Here is a 23944-nt window from a genome sequence, read left to right on the forward strand (position 1 = left end):
AATTCCAACAATCTATCACCTTCTTGGTTTGTAAAGTCACCAATTCGGCGCCAGGATAGTGTTTCGGCGGCGCCATTAATTAAGTCTCCGCTGAGCTTGTTTTCTTTGGTGACTTCCCGTTTTCTTCAAGCTCAATTAGTCACGCCTAAAACGTGCCAGGTCACGCATTTTAATCATTTTTACTTTATGGTATTTATACGAATGTCACACATTGTGTATCACATGTTTCTTCATTCACAGGCATCAAGACTGTATCTATATTGTAACTCTGTATATTTCGTATTGTAATTCGTACTCGTTCACTGCATATTATTGTTTATTGTTTCGACCTCAGGTCACAGTCAATTCCATTGTCTCTCACGGCCCGGCGTCAGTCGGCCGCAATATAAGCCGCCTGGATCTGTAATAAATCAGCAGTAACCTTTACCTGCTCGTTTCTTTGACACCTTACAGGTTTCTTCTTCCAAAACCTCTTCCTCCATGTATTCCTTCAAAGCCATCAGAACTCTCACCTACATGGGCATTCATGTCCCCAGATAACGCTAATAGTTCACTTCTTGGTACTCTTTCGATATATTCCTCCAATTTCCCTCTGAATTCCTCCTTCTCCTCTTCACTGCACCCTTGTTGAGGGGCGTATACCGAGATGATATGCCATACTCTCTTATCTTTCACAAACTTTAAGCCCATGAGCCTGTCACTGATACACTGGACCTCTGTGACATTCTCCTGCAACTCTGGATGGGGAATAATTCCTACCCCATTTCTCCCTGTCTCTTCCCCTGCGTAGTAAACTTTATATCCTTCTCCAAGCTTTCTTGCACTTATCCTCTTCCATTTAGGCTCTTGTATAGACAGAGTCCTAATTTTCCTTCTCTGCATGACATCAACCAACTCTCTTCCTTTTCCTATGAGGCTACCAGCATTCCAATTTCCAATTCTCACCTTTCCTTTCTTTTTCTAATCCTTTCTCCCCACTAACCTCTTTAGCCACAGTCGTGACTTCTGCAGTACCCTTTGCATATTTCTCACTGCTGTCAGGGGACACTGCAGTGCATTGCTTACGAGGTATGCCCTGGCCCTATTGCATTCCATCGTCAACTAGAGGTTCATTATTTAGTTTTTGCCACTGTTTTCATACTTGGTTGGCTAAACCAAGCAACAACTCTCCCCATTTATCTGGGCTTGAGACCGGCAGCAAGTTGGACTGGCTGCTCCACCCACTGACTGGGTTTTAAAAAAAACTTCTGAGGCTAGAGGGCTGCAAACTGGTAGGCTTACGTTGACCATCCAACCTCCCGTCATCAAACATACCAAATTGCAGCCCCCAAGCCTCAGCAGTTATTATTTTATTTAAGGTTCAAGTTAGCCATAATCGTACTTCTGGCACTGCTATAAGTACCAACAACACAAGACGCCACCGGACCATGGCAGAGTTTTGTGGGCCGTGGTTGAGGCCACCACCGGACCACGGTAGAGTTTCATTGGTCGTGGCTGAGTGCTTCATACAGCATTATATGCTGTACAGAAAACTCGATTGCGCCAAAGAAACTTTAGCGCATTTTTTACTTATTATTCATTTGTATATATTCAAATTTAATAAACTATATATATATATATATATATATATATATATATATATATATATATATATATATATATATATATATATATATATATATATATATATACATATATATATATATACATATATATATATATATATATATATATATATATATATATATATATATATATAATATATACATATATATATATATATATATATATATATATATATATATATATATATATATATATATATATATATATATATATATATATATATATATATATATTTAATATCTTATTTTACTTATTTCAATCTCTATTTCGTTTTAGTCATAAGAGCAACTTGGTATTGTTTCTTACTGACCGTATTAGTCTAATATTGCCTTTATGTGATCATTTTCATTATCAAAACATAAATGAAAGATGATCTTTCACTATTCATCACAGACATGAGTTATTTTGCCTCTGAAAATGGCTTTCAATCACACTTTGACTGTGACTAAGAAGGTCAGTTTCAACATTACATGGCCTCAAACGTACATCTTTGAACTTCACAGTTTTTTCATTTGAAGTAAAACCAATACACCTGAAATTCAAGACAGACAGAGAGAGAGAGAGAGAGAGAGAGAGAGAGAGAGAGAGAGAGAGAGAGAGAGAGAGAGAGAGAAAAGGAATGAAACTGCTCCTCACCTAAACATCAGGAGATCAGAACATTCCACAACTACAATGGACAGACTGTTCCACATTTCAGTTGTGGCCAAGATGAGAAGATTTGTTTTCATGGCGGCATAGTTCCTACAATCTCGTCACCTTCGTAAATGTCTTGACGTTAGCTTTACCCTTTTATGGGGTTAGATGTGATATGAGTTCTCTCTCTCCCTACTCTTTTGTCCTGCGCTCTTTCTGCCTGAACTCCCATACAGTCTGGGTCTTCTGCTCTTCTCTTTCTCCAGGACTTCCTGGGCCTTCCTACTACTTCCATACCCACAGCTTTCCTGACCAACGTTCCTCCTCACCCCTTCCTTCCTTCAACAGAAACTGGAAGTGGAATATAAAATTCAGGCCAGAGGCCAAGCAAGCGCTGGGACCTCTGATGAGGTCATTCAGTGCTGAGAGGAAGAGAGAGGTTTGAGAGGCTTAACAGGAGGAAAACCTTTTGCAGTTGAAGAAGAAGCACTTTGCAACAATTGTCAGGAGAGGGTTGAGGAAAGTAAGATGGGATAAAGAGAATATGAACAGAGGTACATTAAAAGAATGAAAGGGGTTATAGCAGCTAGGGGCCTAAGGAAGGGGCACAACAAAGAATCTTATCAAGTAATGCCTACAGTACACTGCTTGAGGTGCGCTGAAGGCACTAACCCCCTACGGGAGTCATGGAAGTGTCCAAAAGATATTTTGACCCAATTCAGAATCCTACCTCTTATATGGGTGGCATGAGCGCATTGAGGAAAACAGGTTTGTCGGGCAGCGGCGAGCGAGATGAGTGTGTCTTGACCAACAGCCAGAAGGTAAGTGACGCATTGCCGGGCGGAGGGGTGGGACTACCACCTTACTGCCAATAGTTAACTACCTAACAACCTTGTTATGAACGGAATGGACAATTCAGTTTGTATTCATGTAGGAATAACTTGCTATTTTGAGTCCATCCTTTAGATGACAATAGTATTTCTGTGTTTTGAAAAATGTAGTTTTATTCCTTACTAAGAAAAGCTCCTGAAGAAGATTATTTCTTGGGTTATGGGAAAATCTGTTTGCTTTTATTCAGTACAAAGTCACTTTAATGTTGATAGTCATGAGTAAATAGTAAACCATTTACCGATACTACTACTTCAATATTTACTTGAAATGGTAAAGAATTAGTCTCAAAAATGTCCAGGGTAGGGTTTATTGATAGGCAACACTGTGGAGAGAGTGTACAAAAATAAGTGTACAAAAATACAATTGGTTTGATACAAAACATCGGAGCATGATAACTTATCACATGTTGCGAGGTGATTCAAATAGTATTCGATACTACGAGAAACATAAGAAGCAATAGAGGCAGTCCCTGAGTTACGATGGAGATCCGTTCCTGAGGCAGCAACTCAAGTCGAATCCACCTTAAGTCTGATCTTAATAAAAATAATGGTAATAATAATAATACAGTACCGTATTCTTTATTTCAACTCACACAATCTAGATACACAAGATAAAGTGATAAAAATTATAATTGGCAATAAATACAGTACTTAACATTAAAAAATTATAAAAATGAAAAAAGTGAAGAATTCTTAGCGTCGTAAGATCGGATCGACGTATGTCGAGACCGTCATAACCAAGGGACTCCCTGTACTGTAGATGGTAACACTGAAAACTGATCAAGTTGACAATACAAGACTTCCCATGCTGAGGGGTTACATAAGGTCTCTAGTGCTTCCATACCAGACACACACGCTTACTTTCTGCACTGATCAGGTGCATAAGATACAGACCATCACTAGGGCTTATATACAATACAAGACATGCATAACAGTCACTGGTTTCTTTAGTTAATGGACTAATTGAGGACTTATGAAATAAATGTCCCAGAGGGCCAGGACACCTGAATGGGGATGACTGGGCAAGGTTTTATCTGTTCGGGAGCTTTCACGACTGTTATTGGATAAAAAGCAAAAATGTCATTACAAGTCATTTCTTTTATTACTTTTGAGTGGCTGAGTGTCGTGACTATGTCACAGAAGTTTCCATCTCTCGTTGGCTGCTTCTGTTTGTCCTCCCATTCTCTCTCTCTCTCTCTCTCTCTCTCTTCCATTTCCCCCTCTGATGCAGAACTCCAAAAGTTACAATGAATTTATGACTTAAATTTATGAACAAAATGATTTTACATTAAGTAAGGGCTTTTCTCAAGTTGCAATGCCAGTGAACTGAAAAACTTAAAGAACACATTACAAAATAACACATCAGTTTAAACTGCCCAGTCATGTTGCATCAAAACTGTTTAAGTACACATATGCATCATACTTAAGTTAATTACAACACACACTTGCTGTGTGCTTGCTTGCCTTTCTCTTTCCCTCTCTGGGTTATTTATCGCTATTTCTGTATATGGTATGGCATACAAAACTTAGGAATCCTTCCTTGATCAAAACCCCTTATAATCACCTTCAACTTAGGCAATCATATATCAATGGTTGAAACCTTGGGTAAACACTCAATGCAATATGTTTAATGTTACACACAATTATATCAATCACATTTTATTATGGGACATAAACTTGTCATCGTAAGATCATGCACAATGCAACAGAAAGGTAGTAACCAGATACTACAGCATTCATATAATTGGTTGCAAAGAGTAATTTACATGTAACCAACAAATCAACTAAACTTTGTACAATATGAATTTAATTGTATGGTGAAGTACTTAAAGGTATTGCCTGTCCATACAACACAAACAAAAGACTACGTATTGCTTTAGTTCTTGTCCATTTTTCAATCGGTCCTAAACATTAAATTAGAATGCGTTGGGGGCAACAGTTACTTCATACTCACATAAGTCAACAGGACAACAAAACGATTAGGCATTGCATTTAGATCTTGTTTGCTGCTCATTCAGTTGTAACCATTTGAAAACTACTGTACATGATACCTGTAAGTCTCTCTCTCTCTCTCTCTCTCTCTCACTCAGCAGGTTCAAAAGCTCTTCTTATCAATTTAGGCAAATGTGAAGTGTAATTTTTCTTTTTTAGCCTTCCAAGGTAATGCCAATTGCAGTCTCTATCTCTCTCACTTTTGCCAGCACTCAAGGACTGATTTCCATACCTTAGAGAACTCTTCCTGTGTCACCTTGTTTCTATAAATTTCTCACATTCAGAGTAAGAACTCGATTTACAATACGTGACAAAGTCAATACCCTTTAATGGAATGTAATTAATATCATTGCATCAATCAATATTTTCAGTAAATATGGTGGAAAACATATTTCAAAGTCGTTTCAACCAATAATATACGAGAGCCTCAGCTCCAGCAGCTTCAGATGTTTTGGATGAACCTTTTTTATGCCACACCAAATAAATAACAGAATGAAATGTTTATTAGTTTTAATGTGGAGGTAACAAAATGCAGTACAAAACAGTAGCTACTTTCAATATCAAATAAGCATGTGTTAACATACATATATGTGTAAACGTGCATATATATACATGAATGCATCAAGATGCTGTGCATTTGCACATTTCTCTTTCTTCCCAAGGGTTATTCTTATTAAAAAAGAAGAGAGAGATTTTCCAAGTTTGGCCCATGTAAACAGTACCAGTTGTGCGAACATGGAGGAGAGAGAGAGAGAGGGAGAGAATTTCTATGTTAAATTTTTTATACATTTATTCAGTAAACAATATTGTACAGTTAGGTTTTCATTAAGTGTACAGTACAGTACTGTAGAGTATTCTGCATTGTTTGTAAGCATATACTGTACAGTACTGTAGTCACAAAATGGGCAAATAATTGAGCGCAAAATGATAATTTTCATGATACTATAATCAATTATTTGGATACTTACCTACTGCTAAAGTTAGCTTATATCTTAGCCCCATTAGGTGCAATCGGCACGCAAGATAAAAAATAATGCATAAGGACATAAGGAGATGGTATGAAGAATTCTGATGAGAAAGTAAATGTTCCAACACCACTTGGTGGGAAGCAGGTCATTACAGAGACAGTCACAGAGGGTTAGCCAGGCATTATTTCTTTTTTATTTTATATGCCAATTGCACCTAATGGCATGAAGATATAAGATCATTTTAACAGTAGGTATCAATCATTCCAAATAATCTCAAATTTCCAATCTCTACAAGAGCCTTGGATATATTACAGCAGATAATTGAGGGTTTACTGTAAATGGCTACTTTCCAGTATGAATTCTCATATGATATGTAAGATGTGGTTTCTGTGAAAATGCTTTCCCACATTCCTTGCACATGAATGGCTTCTCTCCTGTATGCATTCTCATATGAACTGTAAGATTTTGTTTCTGGGAAAATGCTTTCCCACATTCCTTGCACACAAATGGCTTCTCTCCAGTATGCATTCTCATATGAACTGTAAGATTTGGTTTCATGGAAAATGATTCCCCACATTCCTTGCACATGAATGGCTTCACTCCAGTATGGATTCTCATATGAGCTGTAAGATGTGGTTTCCTGGAAAATGCTTTTCCACATGAATGGCTTCTCTCCAGTATGTATTCTCATATGAGCTGTAAGATGTGGTTTCCTGGAAATTGCTTTTCCACATTCCTTGCACATGAATGGCTTCTCTCCAGTATGTATTCTCATATGACGTCCAAGAGCTTCTTTACTGGAAAATGCTTTCCCACATTCCTTGCACATGAATGGCTTCTCTCAGTATGGATTCTCATATGATCTGAAAGATGTTTTTCTGGGAAAATGCTTTCCCACACTCATTGCATATCAATGTTTTCTCTGGTAGGATTTGTGATATGACTTGTAAGATTAACTTTCTTGTAAAACGCTTTCTCACAGTCAGTGGATCTGAAAGGCTTCTCTCCATTGTGGCTATTCCTTCTTTCTTGTTTTACTTTTTGCAAGTTGGTGGATCTTTTCATTCACTACTGACTCTTCATATGAATATTCATCATCATCATCAGACTCACAGAACACCTCTGGCTCTATTTTGATGTCCATCAGTGGATCCACAGACAAAAAGTCACCACTATTGGTTTCACTAAAGGCAGCCATGTTACTGCTTTCTTCATTTATGGAAGGGTGTGATAATGCACCTTCAGTTTCACTTTTCAAAGGTATTTCTAAAGAATGTTCTGGATTCATTTTATCCTTTTGTCCTTCAATGTTCACAATATCTTTTCCCCAATAAGCTACAGGTTGATATTACTGTACTACTGCTTTAAACACTTCTTCACACAAACTGAGTCACATTAAAATACATCGACCTCTTTATATTTTCAGTGAATACAAAATGACAGGCAAGAATGATACATAACCCTCTTCTGTAATGACAATGTGTTCAATTGACAACTCTTAACACAAAACTGCTAACAAATGATTATCCAATAAATCTGTCCTAAATTAAGTACAATACCTTGAAGGGCTACAACCAGATTTCATTGCTGATGTACAAATCTAACATTCAGAACAGATTTTATTTCTTGCTGCCATTTTTAAAGCAGGAGTACAATAATTAAATGTTGTCTCTTACACTTTAAGAGCTGCTATTGGTAATGTTACATGTAGTACCATCAAACACACAAGTATTCCCAAAATCTTGATGCTGCTCAAAACTGACGAAGGAAGGAAGGTTCTTCTGAGGGAGAATCTGAAATCAAAGAATGCAACACAGCAGAGTTAGGAAACAGAATGCCAAAACTGAAGCAAAATAATCAAATTTAATTCAGGTTCCTATAAAGGTCTCACGCCAATTAAAAAGGTGTGCATTTGCCAGTATCCAAATATTAATACAATCTAACCAAATGTTGTCCAGACACAGCATCAAAACTTTCCTGAGGCCACAATGCAACAACAGATTAACAGTTAATATTGACGCCCACCCTCTCACATCTGTAAACCTTCTCAGCTTAACATTACAGCACTATTACTTATGAACATATCCTTATTAACAAATCACAGGCCAGGAATAGAAAATGCAAGACCAGCATAAGAATTTTGTGGGGTACCACAGGACCCTCGAAGGGTATACAGTACAGTAAATGCTTAATTATATGTGATCCAGTTATACATAACACCATATTATCCACAGATGCAGTAGACAATAAGAAGAAAAAAACAGTAAGGGTGAATTGAGTAGTAATTTCAAGAGAGATGAAACTTTTCAAATTAAGTTTCACTGATTGTTACTGCAGATACAATGCATGAGTAGCTATTAAACCAGCAACACTGATGACAGTCTTGGAAGGTATGCGCTGCTACATTTCCTCAAATATTAGAAATTATTTCAGAGCCATAGAAACCAGAGCTTTTTATGAAGGAGTATCTTTCAGTGCAAGTTGGAAATGGGTTAACTGGTGGTTAAGAAGAGTGAGTAAGGGAATTCCCCTCACTCCCATGCCATCACCAAGCACTTCTTCTTTTGGCCTGACAAACAAAGAGGGCTGGTTGAGATGGGAGATATATGATATGAGGTTTTGCTTTGTATACCAAAGAAAATTTCATATTACAGTATTTCCTCAATTATTGTACCTGCATATGCACTGTCTGTGACCTGGCATTATCCACATTTACCTCCAGCCCACCAAAATCTACATGAATGTATAAATACATAAATAAAATGAATACAGTAAAAAGCCTATGGGTTTTCAATGCTGCACGGGTGGAAAAACTATAAATTTTCAGTACTTTGCATTTTTCCTAACATACAAACCTGAAGGTCTTTACATATGGATATATTTGCAGTGTGAGCTGGGAAAATTTCCGTTTAACTTCAAACAGGGTGTTTAACTTTTGACGGTAGGGTGGGAGTCTATCCACTCCCATCATTATGTGTTCACTTTACCTTTTGGCCCAGGTAGCAGAATGAGGGGTGGCTTGAGGTGGGCCATTTATGTAAAGACCTTCAGGTTTGTATGTTAGGAAAAATTAAGTTTTCATAATAAAACTAATATTGAAATACTTACCTGAACACCTGAATTAGCCCTGGTCGCCTACCAGACCGAACTAAGTCCCCATAACTTTTACCCACTAAGTGGGTAATTAACTGTCAGCGTTACCAACGCTTACAAGAAAATCTTGTCAAAATGAGTTACCTGAAGTACTGTTGGCAACGCTGCTGCAAGTCCCGGCCGAGTAAGGCCGAGATCCCTAATTGTGTCATTCACTATTCAAATTGAAGTGGGAAGGAGGGCTGGAATCATTCAGGTGTTCAGGTAGTATTACAATATTAGTTTTATTATGAAAACTTCATATTACAATACACTCCCTGAACACCTGAATTAGCTCGACTGACAAAATTTTATGGAGGTGGGATCAATCTAATTCAGCCCGACCTGCCAACAGGGAAAGCAGATCTTAAAAACTACTGAGGAGGCTAGAGGGCTGCAAATTAGTATGTTGATCATCCACCCTCCAATCATCAAACATACCAAATTGCAGCCCTCTAGCCTCCTCCGCAGCAGTTTTTATTTTGTTTAAGGTTAAGGTTAGTCATGACCATGCGTCTGGCAACACTATACGCGCCAACAACACAGGCCACCACCAGGACATGGCTGAAAGATTCATGGGTCGTGGCTGAGAGTTTCATACAGTATTATACACTGTACAGAAAACTCGATTGTGCCAAAGAAACTTTGCCGCATTTTTTACTTGTTAATTCCCTCAAGTCATCTATGTTGTACTTCCAGTCATTGAAAATCAGTGTTTCTGTTTAGACCAAATTCTGATATCATTTCTCCCAAGGTGCATGAATACATTTAATTTGTCTATATATGCTGTATTATACATGCATACATATATATATATATATATATATATATATATATATATATATATATATATATATATATATATATATATATATATATATATATATAAGCAAATCCAGCAAGAAAATGACAGGCAGAAGTTTGGTCTATCGTTTTGGTTTGTGACTGCTTGATCCCAGATTATCCTAGATTATCTGTCTGTTTATTACCCTTTGACAACTGACCATCTGGTATTCTTGTTCTTTTTGTTTACTTTGTAACCTTCTTTTTATCTGTGTCTCATTTGTGCCCAGACAATGCGTTAATAAACTTGAAAGTACTGAACTTCTTTCTGCCTGTCATTTTCTGTGGGATTGGCTTATACACTGAAGTCATGTGCATCTTGTGATTTTTTTAAGCATATATATATATATATATATATATATATATATATATATATATATATATATATATATATATATATATATATATATATATATATATATAAATATATATATATATATATATATATATATATATATATATATATATATATATATATATATATATATATATATATATATATATATATATATATATATATATATATATATATATATATATATACATACATACATATATATATATGTTATATATATATATTTTCATCTACATTAATGTATGGCCATATTCCTTACTTATTTTTCTGGTACTCTTGGTGTCAGTGTTGCTGGATGTCTGAATCGGTCTGACGAGAGCCGTTCGAACTGTTCTATTTCCCGTTTTCTTTTGTTGCTTAGCAATCAAACACAAATCGTCCCTTGGATGAGACAAAGTCCCTGTCATACCAGCTACTATGATTCCCTTCATCATCAAATTCTGCCTCACGTCTCCCTTAGCGAATTCTTTGTTGTACCTTATCCCGAGAGAGAAGTTGTGGGTGGATATGAACCAGATTTTAAGGATGGCTTCCGAGAGCCTCTAGGTCAATCTTCATATTGGAAGGACCACTTAAATACAAGCATTGTTAGAAAAACAATTTATTAAATTGTAAACTGTAAATTCAATAACTACATAACTACAGTAATTAGCCTATGGGGGTCAAATTCGTAATGTGACTTACAAAAGAAGAAAAATGAATCGTACAGCCAGTTTCAGTGACTCAGGTCAATGAATCACTGGGAGACAGCTCGCAGTCAATCGGTGACTTTCAAGCATCCTCATGTGCCGATCGAGTCTCTCCTTCCTGAATCTGGAAATGTCATTCCAGGCTGTTCATCCAGGAAAAAATTTTCCCCACACTCTTAGCAAGCAAATGGCTTCTCCTCAAGATGGATCCTCGTATGGGTCTTCAGATGCGATTTCAGGATGAACGACTTCCCACAGTCATTGCAGGCAAAGGCCCTCTCCCCTGTGTGGGTCACCATGTGGGTCTTAAGACTTGATTTCTGAGAGAATGACTTCCCACAGTCATTGCAGGTGAAGGGCCTCTCCCCCGTGTGGGTTGCCATGTGTTTCTTGAGACTCGATTTCTGGGAGAACGACTTCCCACACTCATTGCACACGAAGAGCCTCTCCCCTGTGTGGATCACCATGTGTTTCTTGAGACTCGATTTCTGGGAGAACGACTTCCCACACTCATTGCACACAAATGGCCTCTCTCCCGTGTGAATCGCCATGTGTTTCTTGAGACTCGATTTCAGGAAGAACGATTTCCCACAGTCGCTGCAAGCCAAGGCCCTCTCCCCTGTGTGGATCACCATGTGGGTCTTAAGATGAGATTGCCAGGAGAATGACTTGCCACAGTCCTTGCAGGTGAAGGCCCCCTTCCCCATGTGGAATGCCATGTGGGTCTTCAGATGTGATTTTAGGGGGAATGACTTCCCACAGTCCTTACACATGAAGGGCCTCTCCCCTGTGTGGATCGCCATGTGGGTCTTAAGACTTGATTTCTGAGAGAATGACTTCCCACAGTCCTTGCAAGTGAAGGCCCCCTCCCCCGTGTGGAGTGTCATGTGGGTCTTCAGATGTGATTTCTGGGAGAACGACTTCCCACAGTCCTTACACATGAAGGGCCTCTCCCCTGTGTGGATTGCCATGTGGGTCTTGAGAGTTGATTTATGGGAGAACGACTTCCAACAGTTATTGCAGGCAAAGGCCTTCTCCCCCTTGTGGATCAACATGTGGGTCTTCAGATGCGATTTCAGGGAGAACAACTTCCCACAGTCCTTGCACACGAAGGGCCTCTCCCCTGTGTGGATCGTCATGTGGGTCTTGAGAGCTGATTTCAGGGAGAACGGCTTCCCACAGTCATTGCAGGCGAATGGCCTCTCCCCTGTGTGGATCGTCATGTGGGTCTTGAGAGCTGATTTATGGGAGAACAACTTCCCACAGTCGTTGCAGGCGAAGGCCTTCTCCCCTCTGTGGATCAACATATGGGTCTTCAGATGTGATTTCTGAGAGAACGGCCTCCCACAGTCCTTGCACACGAAGGGCCTCTCCCCTGTGTGGCTCACCATGTGTTTCTTGAGATTTGACTTCTGGGAGAACGACTTCCCACAGTCCTTGCAGGCGAAGGGCCTCTCCCCCGTGTGGATCGCCATGTGGGTCTTGAGAGCTGATTTATGGGAGAACGACTTCCCACAGTTATTGCAGGCGAAGGGCCTCTCCCCCGTGTGGATCGCCATGTGGGTCAATAAGGTCTTTCCCTTGTCGACTTCCTTTCTGACAGGCAGCGAACTGCCCTCGTCTCCGAATGCTGACGTAAAATCCTCACAGTGATACTTCGTGTCACCATCGGACACATAAAACACCTCCACTTCCGTCTTCATTTCCATCTTGATTTCCATCGTTGGATCCACAGAGAGAGAGGTACAGCTGGCTGGGGCATCACTGCCCACTAAACCTTCATTTTCATTCTTGACGAGAGATGGGGACACTGCATCCTCTGTCTCGCTCTTCAACTGACATTCCAAGATGCTCATTTTGGCCTTTGGTCCTTCAACATCATTTTTTATGTACCAGATGACCTACTTTTTCACTTTCTTCTATTGTTATTTATTTTTCATTACTTCCTTTTCTCCCTTTCCTCCTTTCAACAATACACAAATCTGATATCTAGAATTTTTTATCTGCTGTTTTAGGAACTTATTCAACACCTCGCAGGAACTTGCACTTACATTCATCGCTGGACGCCCATTCATCCCGAAACCTTGACAACATAAACCGACGACTTCTTCTTCCAGCACGGAAAGTCTGGAATACGAGAAGGTAAAAGATTATTAGAAATATTTACATAAAACTGAAGCTTTTAATTCATTGTTCATAGCAAACCCATCAATCACATTGAGCCCACATTAAGGTTCTGATTTCCACAGACACTCTGATTCCCAAGTCTTCCAGACAACCAGTTGTCCACACATAAGTGTCTGTAAACCAACAGCTCATCGGAGCTGCTTCGCTCATTCTGTCGTGTCTCACAAGACTCCTCTCCTCTCTGATGGGCTTAAATTATTCTTGCTTTTGTGAAACCTGTATCGTGGATGTTAAGTGACTCTGCAAGCCTCAAATGCTCTCTGAAATAATGTTGTTCCACTTAATAATTGTTTGTTTACTAGTGTTTTTCATTCCAAATCCTTGCGTATATCCCTCAGGGTACATCTTCACCATTATCATTTTTCTTGGTTCCTGTATCATGATTTCTTCAATAGTCATTTATGAGTAATTTCTTGTGGTATTCTTTTGACAAAAGACCCAGTAACAGTCCTGGAAGAGAAAATGCCCACAGATCAACGTACAGAGCCAGGAGGAAGTTTACTTGAGACACCTTCCTTAGCTCTGTTAATACTAACCTAAGAGCTGTTGACATCCAAACCTGTGGTGTCAAGTACTAACTTCAAGGTAGTACTGCAGCACTCAACTAAACTCAGTAATATCCTGCAAAAGTCCCTACTGAGGTTCTTCAAAGAGGAGAATGAGACAGGTTCGTGACTGACTCTTCTTTATCTTGTTACAAAATCTGGGGAAATCACAAACAAACAGATCCTGTCCTCCCGAGTGCCCAGATGACTCGTCAATACCCTGCTGATTTCAGGGCTAACCCAGATGACTCAATGTCAGGGCTAAGCCAGACAGTCTTTGGATTCAGACCTAAGTCTGACAACCCCTAAAAAGACTTGTACAGGCTACGAGTCAAACTCCTAAAGGAGAGAGAGAGAGAGAGAGAGAGAGAGAGAGAGAGAGAGAGAGAGAGAGAGAGAGAGAGAGAGAGAGAGACCATCACAGCTTCTCAGGAGTACAAAAGAACTCCCTCGAAAAGCAAAGATCCAGTCCTAGCATCAAACTCTGGTTGAAGGTTGACCAAGCCTTTCCAAAACCCAAGGGCAGAGAGAAGCTTTATAGCAATGGTAGGTGAGCAAAACACCACTACCTGCTGACCAAAGCTCTGACGAGAGATAAACCTCGTCTCCACATCAATGACTGGAGACGATTCTAGTCTTGTAGATCTGCTCAAGGAGCGGAAGTATCTGAGGACTCCAATGGTGAGTGGGGAAAGAATTCTCTCACCAGGAGAAAGGCTGGAAAACATCCAGGCGTGAAGTGCCAGAACTCTCAACGGTGGGAGATGCCAGATTGAGCGGATGAATCTGAGGTTAACTAGAGATGAATATCTCTTTAGGACCTCAAACCATAGTGGTAGCAGGTCTGGAAATTACCTGGCACAGACACATGGGGAGTCCAAGACTTCACCAGGGAAACGAGAGAGCAACCTGCTGCCGACTCTGCACTGAAAATGCAAAATGGCGATAAAGACGTACGGTTCAAAGTTGCCTTCCAGGAGAACCTTTTCTCTGAGCTTAAACAGAAGCAAGCATGGAGAAGAATTAGCCCCAGAGCTACCAGCTGTGCCAAATGGTAGCCAGGCATAAGCTCAGTACCTGGAGTCTCGGCAACTTCTTCATCACAGGTGATAAGGGACCAGTGTCGCTGTTGCCTGTACCTGTATCCAGTTGTAGAGCTGGTGTTGAAAGGATCTAGTCCTCACCTCTAAAGAGAGACTCGCCACGCTCAGCAATGCCCAGAAGTGTCTCCTACCCCCTCACTGGATGCATCTGACCATGAAAGCATCCCTGGGGAAACTAGCTGGCATTCCCATGTCATAGTCTCAGTCACCTGAAGACACAACTTCATGAGACTAAGTCATGAGAAGAGGAGGAGGAAGGAGGTTCTCAGAACCCTCCTCTACAAGGAACTAAAGAATGGTGACAACCTTAAGCACGTGGCACCTGAATCAACAGGAACTTGTGTGCACCGTCCCTAAGCATCCTTAGAAAAGACTCATTGCTACCATAAACCTTGGTTGTGTAAGAGGGTAAGAGTCAAAAGAAGGTTGTTCTATAGCCTACACTGCAACAAGTTTGCCACGAAAAATCAGTCTCTAAAAACGTCCAGTGTACCCCTTACAAAAGAGTATCAGTTGCAACCAATGTAGACTCTTCTTCTGGCCTTGAGGACGGTGATTGAAAGTCCCAACAAAAGACCTTCCCAGAGAGCAAAGTTGAGCACTGGCCAGCCCTAGAGCGACAGTTGCACCTGTGTGGAAAACCGAGGGCTACGTGAGGCAATCAGTCCTCTTCTTCAGAAAAGGATCAAATGCTGGAAGCCTATCAAGACTTCCTGCAGTGAAAGTCAAACGTAGTAGTCCTCTTCTCCTTCCCCTTGAAAGTATCAAAAGGGAAAGATCAGAAGCGATGGAGAACTCCACAAAAACCTTCACTATTTAACAACCCAATCCAAAGATGGGAGCCATTGATAGTGTCCGAGCTGTAAGCCCGGGTTGTGCTAACCCCTCTCTAACAGCCCCGAAGATCCGGGGACAGACAAATTGAAGTCTCACCCAGTAACTATGGCCATCCTGCCATGGAAGAACCAGGAACACCAGCTCATGGCTTCCCAAAAACTCAATTAAAAGCCATTCATTAAGGAATAAATAAGCAGCGCAAAAAGGCTGCGCAAACTCTTCCCCGTGCGATCCCAAAAGACCATTGGAGAGGAGCCGAAGTGTTTCCCTATCACCCCGGTTGCCCGACCAAGGAAAGAGAGGGAGAACACTCGTGGATCATCAGCAAACCTAACCCGACCTCTAAGCTGGGTAACGAAAGCCAACAGTCCGTGAGAATGAGTCATGCAAAAACCCTCTCAGTGTGATTCCAAAGGACTGCGTTGAGATGGGGAGAAGCGATCACCTGTGTCTATGGTCACCCAACCATAGAAAAGTAGGAAGAACACTACAAACTTCTTGTGGGAAATTTTATATCACTCAGTGATATAAAATTCCTTCCACTGAATGTTCTCTCGCAAAAAGGTAAAAAGTAAAGGACAGGCTGTTAAACGCATAATTCTTCCGCGCACGTAACGTCTTTTCAGACTTGTGCCAGAAAGTCCAAAGGATTAATAAACTGCTCTTTAAATCTAAGTAAATAAATTCAGGCAAAAGTAAATTTTATTTATTTAAGTTCAATAACCCAAAAAGGGACTCAGAGTAAATTAAAACTAAGGCCATAAGAATTCCAGGCAAGTTCACTTAGGCCAAGGAATTCAAGTAAGTTTCAACCAGGTTATGGCAAATTGAGTACTGAAATTAATGGTAAATATGTTCAGTCTAAGCTTATGCACAGTTAATTCTCATAAGCTCCAATATTATAACAGACTAATTAAGTAAACACCTTTATAAGTAAATAAAATACAGAGAACGGTTAGTTACGCCTTTAAAAGAGAACGGTTAGTTATGCCTTTAAAACAAGTGTAAAACGTTAAATGACGAAAATGCTTCCTATCGAAACTGTGAAGTGAAGTCGAGCTGCCTGACCGAGACGATGGTGACCCAATCTAGGAATCGTATATCACCCTGCAATAAAGTTAGCATAGTTTAAACATGCTCATCTTAATTTACGCCTAAACTGAAACAAATCCTATCTGTTAGGTTAGTAAAACCAATGACCTCCGGTTATGTTCCTGGAAATAAATTTGTGCGCTGATAAAACTCATGCCACTGACTAACGTGTGTTCCAACGACAAGGGGAGCAGAAGGTCACTTCAACTCTTAGGTTGTATCCCAACAGATAAGGATCTGGGAAGGATATGGGGGTTAGGATAGGTAAAACAAGGGAAAGGAGGGCATACGAACCAAATCTCTTGCATGTTATCAAGTTTATAACACTACACTGAACAAATTATATTTGGAAGTTGAAGTTCAAGACCGTCTACCACATTGCCTGAATTTACAGTAGCGCCAAAATCATGCTGTTGGCCTGGACCCGTGAAAAAAATTTTGCCAGGTAAACGGTTCTTATCACTCACTAAATTCATTTCTTTACTGATTTGAAATCCTCCCTGCCCACCATAAAGGCAAAGGCACACAAAAAGAAGCTTACTAAGCTTTCTCAACTCACAGCTGAGTCCGAGCAGAGGTGAGGCTCAAAAGCACAATGCAGATGAAGGCAATGAAGGAAAGGAGAATATCTCTACCTCCTTCCACCACTGCTGAAACTCACCTCGTCTGCAGCAGCAGTCGAAAATCACAAAGACCAAGTCGCAGAAATCAAAGGAATGAGGCTACTAGCCTATTCCAATGAATACAAAGGATGGCTGTGACAGCAGGATTACCTCAACTAAGGCAGCCCTACTGTCAAGGAACCTCCATGTGGTTAAATCTACCACCCCTGAAAGGTCAATTTATTAGCAAGTACGTCGGAGAATGAAACAGCTGTTGCGTAACTACCAGACATTGTTACATGTCCCACGAAAACAGCATTCGTAGAGACAAGGAATACACAAGCTTAATTCCTTGCAAGAAGGCTTCTTTGACTGATGGGTTTGGGAAATCAATACAAACACATTCCCCGGGTTACGTCACACTCAGGTTACGTCGTTCCAAGTTTACGTCACTTTTCAAATAAATTCATAAAGAAATTGGTTCTGGGTTACAGCCGAAACTCCCGAGGTTATGTCATCATCTTAAGCTGCAATGGGAGTGTAAAAGTATATATACAGCTACAATATAAGGGACAGTAAAAGTACATAAAAACAGCTGCAATATAAGGTCAAAATTTGGAGGTTTTCCGATGCACACCACATCAGCATGCAAGCAAAAAAAACCTGTACAGTAAACCCAGAGGATTAAAGGTAAGGGACCCAGAGGATTAAAGGTAAGGGACCCAGAGGATTAAAGGTAAGGGACCCAGAGGATTAAAGGTAAGGGACCCAGAGGATTAAAGGTAAGGCTTTCATCACTTTATTTCTCATTTTTATCAATTTCCCTTGCGACCTTCTGAGCTACGTCGTTTTCCAGGCTACAGCGCGGCGCCAGAACAGAACCCCTGATGTAACCTGTGTACTTCCTGTACTCAAGTTTCATCAATGAAAGTTCAAACAGAAAAAGTCAGGCAGAGAGTCATGAGAGACATCTGGAATCGACAGCGGCTGGAAGCAAAGTGGAGTGGAGACTGACAAGTGGGGGGGCTTCCCCCACCTGTTGGTATTTGACTACCTTGTCGATAAGTTTCAATAGCTGTTCCAGCTCGCGTTGCAGGCTAAAATTCCCATGTAAAGAACGAAGGTTTGTACTTGTGTAGGAACAAATTACAATTCATTCCCAGCTTTAAAGCCAGTTTGGAAATATGTACAGTACTCCAACCAAAGGTGTTGAGGAAGTTGAGCACTTCTACATAATCAATCCGAATCAAGGAGGGATTTGGTCTAGGTTTCCCTTTGGGCGAGCAACTGCTTCCCTTGGTGCTTTAAACCTTTCTGCTTAGAACCCATGTGGCTGTCGCTCTTGCTTCAGCCACAGGCAAGTGACAAACAGTGGCGCAGGGAAATATCCTTCCCTGTTGATGGTCACTAGCAACAGCAGTCTACCAGCATCTGCAGAGTCTAGACAACAAATCTGTTCTTTAACATAGAAAAGAGTGCTTCCATATACACAACAGATCATATGGAAACAGTCCTTCCAAATCCTTGTACATGATTATTCACATTTACTAATTTATATATTATTTTAGCAAAGCACGGTATGCCTATATCCTTCATCTGGTCGTCCCTTGATTTTGATTATTTCAAGTTCTTTGCACCATTTCCTTGAGAAATGTTCTTCCAGCACAGGAATCTGAAACTTCTCTCACACTGGCAAGTCCTTCCCTTTCCCTACATACACCATTATCGACTCTTCTCGTTTATAGTTTGTAGTTTATAGTTTCTAGTTTGTAGTCTCATGCCCTCGATTGTCGCCTCCAGGTTGGTGACAAAAGTGGGTGTGCCTCAGGGCCAAAGGGATGCTGCAAACAACCTTTTAGTTATGCTGACAGTGCACCACGTGAGAGGCACTTTCTTTTTCAAGTAATAAATTTGCATTGAAGCAAAAATTAACAAAAAGGCATAAAAATCAAAGATTATGGAGATACAGTTTATACAAATGAAAAAAATATGAAAAGTATTAAAAACATCTGTCACTTTTTGCCACAAATGCATTAACAAACATATAATGTACAAGAGAAACAACACACAAAGGAAAAAATGATCAGTGTCCACTTGGCTAAACATATGCAACTTCTGTTACCCACAATTCCCTCGTAACTTCTCAGTTTCTTCACATTTTGGAAACACTTGTCACCACAAAGAGGAAATGATCATTACCTCATTACGTACCCGGACCTGAGATCAAATCTCAGCCGGGCATCAGAACCTCTTCATATCTTTCTGCCTTGACTCGGATCTCGGCTTCACGGGGACAAGAGTTTCCAAAACGTGAAGAAATTGAGAAGTTAAGAAAGGGTATTGTGGTTAATTTAAGTCACGTACGTATATGGTCAAGAGTATGAGAGTATGATCTCTTCCTCTACGTCACTTCATAGTTTACGTACATAAAATTGTTTCAACACTCACCCAACAAGTAACATGACAGCAGAAATCTCATGGCATGTGTCCTGTTGATGTCAACGCATCCTACATTGGCAGCAGGTGACTCCAAATCACTTCCAAAGGATCTACGACAACTTGCAACTGCACCTAGGAACACTTACCAAGCACACACCTATAAAAGAAACAGGAAACGCTATACATCAAAATTTGCAAATTGAAGATACTTTGTATTTCTTCTAGATATACAAACCCAAAGTCTTTTACAGAAAAGGAATACATACAGAATTTATGCCAAAGGCCAAGTGCTGGGACCTATGAGGAGGTCAGAAAGTGTTTGAAAACAGGTGTTTGAAAGGTGTAAGGAGGAAAAACCTTTTACCACTGCATTATGGAAGGCCTGTCAAAGAGGGCTGAGAAAAGTAAGATGGAAGAAAGAGAATATGAACGGAGGTGTTGCACAGTGAAAGGAATGGAAGGGGTTGCAGCTAGGGGCCAAAGGGCCGCTGCAAAGAACCCTGTAGAATAATACCTACAGTTCACCACGTGAGGTGCACTGACGGCACTTCCCCCTATGGAGAATACCCTTTTGCGAAGGCCAAGCTTCGACAGTGATCATCCTTCCGTCAAGAGTAGGTGCGAGGGTTCCTTACGGGTTCCCAGCCCAAATTGGGCCCAAATTCATGACTATGGGGTCATCCACTTGCCTCATCTACCACCTTGTTACAATGCCACATCCCTCGCCTAGTTCTTGCTTCAAGCAAGAGTGGGACGCTCCGTTTGACCTACCCTGTTATCCGGACAATTTTGCAAAACTTAATTGTTTAAAAACAATTGTTTGAATCAACAGTTGTTTGAATTAACAATTATTCGAACTAGCATACATAATCATTTTCCACTATGAGAACGAAAAAATTAATTAGTACCAGACTGTACGGCATAGAAAATGTTGCGTATACATATATGACGCAGTCCTGGCGAGATCATTTGAGAAATCTACTGTCTCTAGTATATATGCGTTTTTGTACAGAAAAGCTCTGCAGGGTGCCAAATCCAGTACCAGCCCCTCGGGGATGAATGTAAAAGCATGAAAGAAAGATGGCAAATTTCTCACGTTATTTCAGAAAACTTTTCAAGTCATCTAATTCATACTGCATCATAAAATACACCATTTTCTATTACTGCCCAGTCATAAAATTATATGGTAAAACTTCAGAATAGCTCTGCACGGACTATTACCTTGGAAATTGATTTTTCATATACTTTTAGTGTTGCTGATTAAGGAGGTGGTGTTGTTTATCGTCAGTCAATTATTATTAACCTTATATTTCTACCCAACATGGTTGGGGACCCTTTGGGAATGCAAGGTTTTGGGGGGGGAAATCGTTGGGAGAAAAACCAGACTGCCACAGTTTTGTTATGGAATGGTTCCACATATGCGCATATCATCAGGGAGCCATATGTTTAAGAGGGGATTGGCTAAGGAAGCCTCTTATAAAATGAACTACACTAGCCTAATGTAACCTAGCAGGCCATGTTGCTTAGCTGAGGAGCTCTGCCCATGGACCCCAGGTGAAGGAAACTCCACTTTTTACCAAAAGTTCCCTATAACACATGCATGGTAGCATTCCAGGATGGCCAGCACACAATAACATATCAGTTCTGAGGTTGATTATGGGTTAATTACAGTCAGCCGCCAAAAAGTAACAGTCAGTTCTTGACAAGAAACCAAAATACAATAGAAAAAGTCAATTTCCCAGGTAATACCCGATGTGGAGCTGTTCCACAGTTCTACCAAGTACATTAATGAATAACTAGGACATCCTCAGACTAAAATCACCAAATAAATTAACATAGCCTGACCTCACCGGAATTAGCCATATTTAGGTATTTTCAATATTTGTGGCCATTTCTGAGGTCATATAACCCCTCCCCACAACTCACGTAAGTCTTCCTTCATCCCGGACCGACTTAATTATATGCAGGGAGTGACTGACTGCATCGGGTTAGGGGGACCCCCTCCTCCTCCCCATTCATATATAGCCTAAAGTAATATATATATACAGTAGAACCCCAGGCCCCGACCACATCCGAACTCAACATGATTGGATTTCAATGCGAAATTTCAAGTAAATTTTGCATTGGAACTTGAATCAGAAACCGGAATCTGACCCGATGAATCATATGATGTTTGTGAACAAAAGTGTTGTTGGTGTTGTTCCCACGCATTGTTTAAAGCAAGCTTTATTGAAGGATACTTTAATAAAGAGCTTTTATTTACACAATGCAAGTAGACTGCATGAAATTTACCATAAATTAATACTGAACTTAAACAACGTTTATGTATTACCGAGACAGGACACCAGGATGGCGCTCTGGTTTGTTTACAAGCTGCCAACGTCACTTAAGCAATTTTTCTCAAGTTTGTGATAACACATAATTTGGCTTATTTTCAATATTTTATTAATCTACTGTAACAATCAGGCTTGTTTTAAGGTGTTTTCTTTTATCAGCAACAGTTTTTGTGCCTACCCGTTACAGTACATACTGGTACCTAGCCTAGCCTAGGCTATGGCGCTCGGTCAACCATTGGTAATTGGACGTGGGCCAGATTTTTGATGCAGTGGACATTTAAAAATGAAAAGTCTTCAACTCTGAACTTAACTGTAATTTACGAGTAATGTTTTGTTTACAAAGGCAAAGTTAGTAATGACTGGTGGTCAAGAAAGGATTATTCCATTTTCAGTTATTTCTTATGACCTGACCTGACCTGACCCAACATAACCTAATCTGACATTACCTAACATAACCTAACCTGACCTGACCCAACCGGACCTAAACTAACCTAACTTGACCCAACCAGATTTAGGGAGCCGTGTTCTCAACTGGCCAGGGGAGCTGGACCCCAACCCCACGGGGAGGAGTGGACCTGTAGGGCACCCCTCAAGGGTAGTAAGAGGTCCAAACCACCACCATTCATCTCGGAACGACACTAGACTCGAAGAGAGAGAGAGAGAGAGAGAGAGAGAGAGAGAGAGAGAGAGAGAGAGAGAGAGACCTCACCCAAAATGAGGTACATTAATAAGGTTGTCAGTCATCTTAATGATTCAATATATATATAAATAATAATCGACGTCATAAGACGGCCGCTGCAGAAGAGGAAGAAAATAATAAAAATATGAAAATATACGAAAATCACCTTAAATTTTGTATCTCCGTTGATATAAATCACAAAAATTAAACAAAATTAAATAAAAAATTGATGAAACAATAAAAGGGTCTCGAGTTATTTATACTTGGCGAATGAAGATTGTTTATACTTTTGTAGTAGTAATTGAGGGACTCATTCTTGTAGCGGCTTTCCTATGGGCTCTGTTTCTCTTTTAAATGGCTTATGTAAGCCTTTTTTCTTTATTATATCATATTCTTTAATAGATAATTTCATATTTTATATTTAAAATCTATCAATATCTATTAAGTGTGAGATTTAGCCACTAATATTTTCAGTTTAGTCCCGATGTGACCGCATTTCTCATGGGTTAGTAAGTGCTCTAGATTTCCAGGTATTTCTTTTCTGAATATTCAGTTCCTTTTCTCATTCTCTCCTTCTTCTGCTATTTAGATCTAAAGTCTTCTAAGGGGATCTTGCTGTCTGGCGCAGTTACAGCGAGTTTCTTTTCTTACAGATTGGATTAGAATATAGAATTGAGGCCAAAGGCTAAGCGCTGGTACCTTTGAGGTCATTCAATGCTGAAATAGAAACTGATAGTAAAAAGGTTTGAAAGGTGCAACAGGAGGAAAACCTCAAAGCAGTTGAAGCACTATGAAACAATTGTTAAGAAATGGAGCAAAGTAAGAAGGAAGAGAATATGAAGAGAAGTACAATCAAAGGAACAAAAGGGGTTGCAGCTAGGGGCCGAAGGTACGCTGCAAAAAACCTTAAGTAATGCCTACAGTGCACCGCATGAGGTGCACTGACTGCACTACCCCCATACGGAGCCTCTTATATATATATATATATATATATAT

At 40.0% G+C, this 23944-nt stretch overlaps 1 protein-coding gene and 1 pseudogene across 1 annotated transcript; one reads left to right on the top strand and one right to left on the bottom strand.

Moving 5' to 3' along the window:
* LOC136838137 (zinc finger protein 208-like) overlaps positions 1–23944 on the top strand; it is a 207667-nt pseudogene that overhangs the window by 71602 nt on the left and 112121 nt on the right.
* On the bottom strand, positions 11025–23262 carry LOC136838177 (zinc finger protein 665-like). The gene is made up of 3 exons (XM_067103053.1): positions 23115–23262; positions 19943–20090; positions 11025–13255 (listed from the first exon to the last, which is right to left on the bottom strand). The coding sequence occupies exon 3, from the start codon at positions 12982–12984 to the stop codon at positions 11305–11307; it is 1680 nt and encodes a 559-aa protein (XP_066959154.1). The 5' UTR covers positions 12985–13255; positions 19943–20090; positions 23115–23262; the 3' UTR covers positions 11025–11304.

Source organism: Macrobrachium rosenbergii, unplaced genomic scaffold (genome assembly GCF_040412425.1).
Source record: "Macrobrachium rosenbergii isolate ZJJX-2024 unplaced genomic scaffold, ASM4041242v1 171, whole genome shotgun sequence".
Classification (NCBI taxonomy): domain Eukaryota; kingdom Metazoa; phylum Arthropoda; class Malacostraca; order Decapoda; family Palaemonidae; genus Macrobrachium; species Macrobrachium rosenbergii.